Source organism: Balaenoptera borealis, assembly GCF_965194805.1.
Source record: "Balaenoptera borealis genome assembly, chromosome: 3".
Classification (NCBI taxonomy): domain Eukaryota; kingdom Metazoa; phylum Chordata; class Mammalia; order Artiodactyla; family Balaenopteridae; genus Balaenoptera; species Balaenoptera borealis.
This window is the reverse complement of record NC_138866.1, coordinates 8,132,431-8,138,526: the sequence shown is the minus strand read 5'-3', so window position 1 is coordinate 8,138,526 and position 6,096 is coordinate 8,132,431. Positions and strand designations below refer to the sequence as shown.

General features: G+C 38.8%; 1 protein-coding gene across 4 annotated transcripts in view; it reads right to left on the bottom strand.

Annotated features, from left to right (window-relative positions):
- Nucleotides 1-353: 353 nt before the first annotated feature.
- Nucleotides 354-6,096, bottom strand: part of ATG2B (autophagy related 2B) — a 67,856-nt gene continuing 62,113 nt past the window's right edge. For 3 of the 4 annotated variants that reach the window (XM_082384437.1, XM_082384439.1, XM_082384438.1), the window contains exons 41-42: nucleotides 5,862-6,011; nucleotides 354-1,659 (exon numbers count right to left, since the gene is read on the bottom strand). In XM_082384437.1, coding sequence (XP_082240563.1) covers nucleotides 1,429-1,659; nucleotides 5,862-6,011 — 381 coding nt within the window. In that variant the 3' untranslated portion in view covers nucleotides 354-1,428. The remainder of the gene's footprint in view (nucleotides 1,660-5,861; nucleotides 6,012-6,096) is intronic. The other variant, XR_014242407.1, reaches the window with a different exon arrangement.

Genomic DNA, 6,096 nt, shown 5'->3' with positions numbered 1-6,096 from the left:
TTAGAGAATGAAATTGATTCAACGTCATTTTCCAAACCCCAAAGTGAAAGCAGTTCTGAAATCCAAATTCACCGCGATGACATCCCCCGACTCTAGAAAATGAGAATGTACATCATGCAACTTTAAACAGTGGATGGATACAAAGTCCTCTTTTTTCTTTCTGCTAGGTTAATCTAAAGTTAGAGGCTGAGTTCTTGAGAACAATTTCCCTCTCACTCCTAGGTAATGATTTACTTGATATTAACCAAAATCAATTTTGAGAAACTGTTCCCAAGGATCTTGGAATAAATTCTAGAATTGCATCTATGAATATGCTCTAAGAGAAGCAAAATATTCATGGAAGCATAAAACAATTTTACCTTTAAATAAAAATACTTTATTCATTCCTGACAGATTATCAAAATGTACATTGTTAACCAAGTAAAAATGGTATTTTGAAATAGCTGACTAGGGCATATTTGGAGGATTTTTGGTTAATTTCAAAAGAGTGAAAACCACTTTCAATCTCCCTTTCCACACATTCCTAATAACCTTGCACTATACCTGCTTAAAATTGAATATATAAACAATTAGATGGGCCCCAGTTCATTACAGAATGCACATTTTCATTAACATTTAGAATGAATGAAAGTTATTACATTTGAGTTACCTTCCTTTGCCAAAAACCTTCAGACTTACCCCTCTTTATAATTTGTGTAACTCTATAAATTACACGTAGAATATAGCACATGACTTGGATTAATCTAAACACACACACACACACAGACACACACACACAATAAAGTGCAACACAACAGAACAAGTCTGCGACATTCACGCTCTCAGACTCCCGCAGAAGGCTCTTCTGAGCAAATGGAAACGATGTTGTTCTCGAGTGCGGGAACACTAAACCCAACAGACTAGGTTATTTTTTCCTCACGGGTATTTATATTGAAAATCCTATTTGTTTTACTTTCCCTGTGGCTTCTGTCTCTCATTTTCAATGAGAGTTTCGAAGCTGTGATTCTCTTCAAACCTGGAGAAAAACCAACTCCTTAGAGCAACATAAATAGTGCTTTCAAGGTGCTCAAACGTTCCTGAGCACCCTGTACTGTAAAGGAGGTTCCCACTGACACTGTCTGTAACCAGGAAAATTACAGCCATTTTAATAAAAGCAAGCATTCCACTAACTGGGCAGCAAATGCTTTATGGACTTTTGACACCAGCCACCAAACATTTCTATTCTACAGGCAAGTACCAAACTAGCCCTAAAATGTCAAAAGGTTTTGGTTGCATGTTGTTTTGATACTAAATTATGTCACTAAGAAATGGTTTTGTTCCTGAGATGAGCACAATAAAATTAAACGAGTTCCCTCTACAGCTGCCAGTGGGATACTCTGTTCCTTATTTCCACCCTCATTATCTTCATAAAGAATCACGTCTGAAATGTCAGTCTTCTCCATGGCGCCATTTCTGTGACTCGTCTTGCCGAACGTCTGGTCTAATTTGGTTTCTCATGCCACCTAAGACGTTTGATGTTGCTTCTGTGGCAACGATCAGAGGTTTCACCACGGCTGGAGGGATCTGGCGCAGGACTTCACCCACGGCGCCAGTCACTCCCCTGCTCTCGTGTTCCCGGGCTGCGGTTTCGTAAATGGTCTGAGCCGTGTCTGCAATTCCCTGAAAGGGGGGAGGGGAGAGAAGGGGAGTAAATCACTGGTCAGAAAACTCTCTAAATTACCTCATAATACACACTTTAGTAGAGTTAATCAACAGCAGGTTTGTAACTAGACAAAAACCAAAACAAAACAGAACCTGTACTTTTGAGATAAGCCAGGATAATTATTTTTATGACAATTCTAATTATAAGGGAAAGTAAGATGCAATTATTATGATTTAGCATTTTGTTGTGACAGTTGTGTAAACTACAATTGTAAACTACAATTTCACATGGGGAAGCTTATAGAAATAGTTAATAATCCAAGAGCAGCTTTTCTGACACTAGTCATCACTCTAGTTAAATCAAACTTAGCAAACAAAGCTTCTTGAATAAATATAATCACTAAATGAATATGGTGATAGCTCCTTCGATTCAACTGTAACAAAAAAACCTAATTTGACTAAGCTCCAGAAAATAATTTAATTTGTTTTAAATTACTGGCTATGTACTAGAAGAGGTAACTGTGGAACATTCAATTAAGATAAAAGGCTAAATAGAACATTTTACTGGATTAAACAGAGAAAATTCTGAGAACATAAAGCAGGAACATGTTTAATAATTAGAAACAAAGCTTCTGTAGCATTTTTCATCTTTCTTATAACTGTGTAACAATAAAATAATCATGATTGCTGAGCTTTAGAGCTGAATATGTAAATGAGTAGGTCAAGCCAGAGTGGTAAAATGTCACACATGACTTTCAAATCTCCACCATTTGTCTAATTCAAAATCCCTTAGGGGCCACGAGGCACTATTCCACCGTGACCATTTCAGTGATGGGCACGACGAGAGGAACTCTGGGCTCTCCAGGGAAATCAAGGAGCTTTGTTCTAGTCCAAAGTCTAGCCCTCACTTTGACAACCTGATAGGAGTATCATTTTTACACAGCACAGCAGGCAAAAAACATGTAATACCGTGGCGGGGAGGGGGTTACAGAAGAACTAAAAAAAAATGTAAGTGCTATTTTTAAAACTATCTACAGAATAACAGCCAATAAGTAAAACCGTCACTACAATGAAGAAGATGCTTACAATTTATACATTTGCCCATATCCTCCTCCTGCCTGCTCCCAGCTCCCCTCCCTAACCCACAAACAATAGGTATTAGTGTATCATAACGTGACGATGAACACCACCAAGCAAATTCAAACCTCAGCTCCATCACTTAGCTGTGTGACCTTACACAAGTGCTTTAAGAGGGGAATGAAAATGCTGTAGGGATTGTTAGAGTTAAATGAAATAATGCACCTAAAGAGCCCGGTACAACTCAGCAGGTACTAAGTGCACACTGAATAGCTCCTAGATAAACTACTACTTCCCTCACCACTGCTCCCCAACCACCACGAGACCTGATCATGCAGAGCGGGGCTCGGCAAACTGTCCCTGCAAAGGGCCAGGTGGTAAGTATTTGCGGGCCACACAGTCTCTGTCATATATTCTTCTTCTTCCTTCTTGTTTTCTTTTTACAATCCTTTAAGACTGTAAAAAGCATTCTTACTAGAAGGTCCATATAAAAACAGGCATGGCCCAGATCTGACCTGAGACCTATCATTTGCCAACCCCTGATCTTGTGAAGCACATGGGATGTTTCCTCTTGATCTTTGAGTTACCAACATATAATAGGAAAAGAGATAGTATTTATCACCACTTAGGAACGTCTATTTTAAAAGTTTTCTAATACAGAATTCAGACTCCGTCTAATCAAGCACACCTACCACATCAAATCATGCTCACCTTCCTTCCTCCCTTCTTCACACAGATGGTTTTAGAGAACTAAACATTAGACCCAAATACCTGGGCTCCGATCCAGGCTCCACTACCATCTCACCACGGTACAGTGGGGAAGCCATTCTTGCAGACCCCGTTTCCTCATCTCTAAGTCAGGAAAACCACCTATCTTTTAAGGGTTACTATACTCTTGGCACAGAGTAAGCACACAAATACTTTTATTTAAATGAGCATAGATTAAATTAGGGAAGCATTTTGTGAACTGCAAAGTGCTATGTACCCAAGTGCTATTATATCCTGCTGCAAACTGGCCCTGCTACACCTTGAAGCCCAGGATCATTTTTACAAACCTGATTTCTAACATGTCTGCTGATTTCTGGCCCAATCCTGACATCTATAGGAATAGGTGTGACTGGTAATTATCTCTCTTTATTCTCCCGACTAAATCTCTTTTTAAGAGAGGTGATCTGTGGTCTTGCCTTTATTTATCCACTAACATATTTCTTGGGGGCCTCACTTCAGTCTTCTTCCCACCATTTGGGACCATGTGGGCTTCTTTTGTCACGTAAAAGACTGTCCTAACACACTTCTGCCTGTCAGAATATGACAGGGAAAAAGATCATTAATGAAATCTTAATACACAAATCATAAGTAAAATGACCTCAAACTTCATGACCTATGTCAAAAAAAAAAAAAAAAAAAGATTAAGACAAGGAATGCTAAAAAAAGGAAAAAAAAATAATACTAAACTTTCTTTGGGTTATTTGTATGGAAATATGTTAATATAAATGTTTCAGACATTACATGAAATTGCTAAAAATCTTATATGTTCTGGTATAATGTTATCAGTCATAATTCTAGTTATTATTTTAAAATGTATAACTCAGAAATAACTAAATTTCCTTGTCAGTTGCATTATTATGAACTTTCATCAAATCTTTAACCGTGGTCATTTTTAAGTCTTTTGTCATTTACAGACAGTTCTGGGTGTACTCTGATGCTTTTGCAAAAATGTTCCTATAAAAGGGTTTCATCTTCAAGGAATTCATGGAAAAGACTCTGACAAGTACAGGTTTCTGGTAACTGACTATACTGATGAACTGAATGAATAAGTATTCTCAGAACTCTAATGGAAAACTGATGAATTCACAAAAGTGCTAACAAAAGATCAAGATGAAAATCAAATTAATTACATGGGACTGAGTGAACTGATGAGGATGATTATAATTTTTGTGATTTTCTGTTTGAATAAGAAAAAAAAAGAAAAAAAAAAGACAAGGAATGCTCCTGTCAACACCCATAAAGAACCAGGATTCACTGGTGCAACTAAATTACAATTTGTTAATGCTTAATAAGTGTCAAGATTGAAATAGTTACAAATCACCAATTCCACCCTTAACAACTTCTTGCACATACAAACAAAGGGGCATTTATATGAACATTCCAATAGCTGTATTTCAGGGAAAAAATGGAACTTGGGACTTCCCTGGTGGCGCAGTGGTTAAGAATCCGCCTGCCAATGCAGGGGACATGGGTTCGATCCCTGGTCCAGGAAGATCCCACATGTCATGGAGCAACTAAGCCTGTGTGCCACAACTACTGAGCCCGCACGCCTTAACTACTGAAGCCCGCACACCTAGAACCCGTGCTCTGCAACAAGAGAAGCCACTGCAGTGAGAAGCCCACGCACCGCAACGAAGAGTAGCCTCCACTCGCCGCAACTAGAGAAAGCCCGCACGTAGCAACGAAGACCCAATGCAGCCAACGATAAATAAATAAATTAATTAATTTTTTTTAAAAAGGAAACTGTCCACCAATAGGAAGATAAATAAATTATGCTATATTCATACAGAGAAATACTATAAAAGTTTAAATTAGATCTACATATATCAACATGGATATATCTTGAAAGACAAAAAGTTACAGAATGGTACAGATGATACCATTTATGTTAACTTTTAAAATATAAGCAATTAAGTATTTGCTTATGAATACATACTTATATGAAACTATAAAAACATGCATAGAAAAAATATGTACCATCTTCAGGATAGTGAAGGCATGGGAATGGGGTCAGCATTTGTGATTAACCTGAAAAATTTTATTTTTTCAACAAATCTGCGGAAAATACAGCAAAATATAAACATATGTTAAGTCCACTGGTGAGTCCATGGCGTGTTTCTACTACTCCTTGTTTGCTTCTGTATGTAAAGAGATCAGTCTTCCCACTAGATCGCTACTCTTCTCGTGAGCCTGCAGGTCAGGACACAGCCTCCTCTCTTACCTCACACAGATATCTGCACTCACCAGCGACAGAACAGTCCCAAATCCACCCCAGGGGTTTCTTTGGAACAAAGCCCAAGCGCCGATGCTCTTTAGATGAACGTCAGGAAAGCACGCAAACTGCTCCTGGCCTGTCCCCTCGGGTGCCCACTCACCTCCTTCACGACGCTGTAGGCCTTGGCCACACCTTCCCTCAGGTCCACTGGCTGGTGGGCTAAGCGGTGATGAGGGAACCTTTTGATCTTCTTGGGTTCGATAGAAAGGGTACCAGGAGACACCATGTCATAAGCAGTCTCTGCCGCCGCCTGGATCATTTTATCAGAGAGTGAAAAGTGAATCAGAAAACAAAAAAAGCGCATCGGAAGAAAGTCTGGAGGGTTCAGCTCCAAC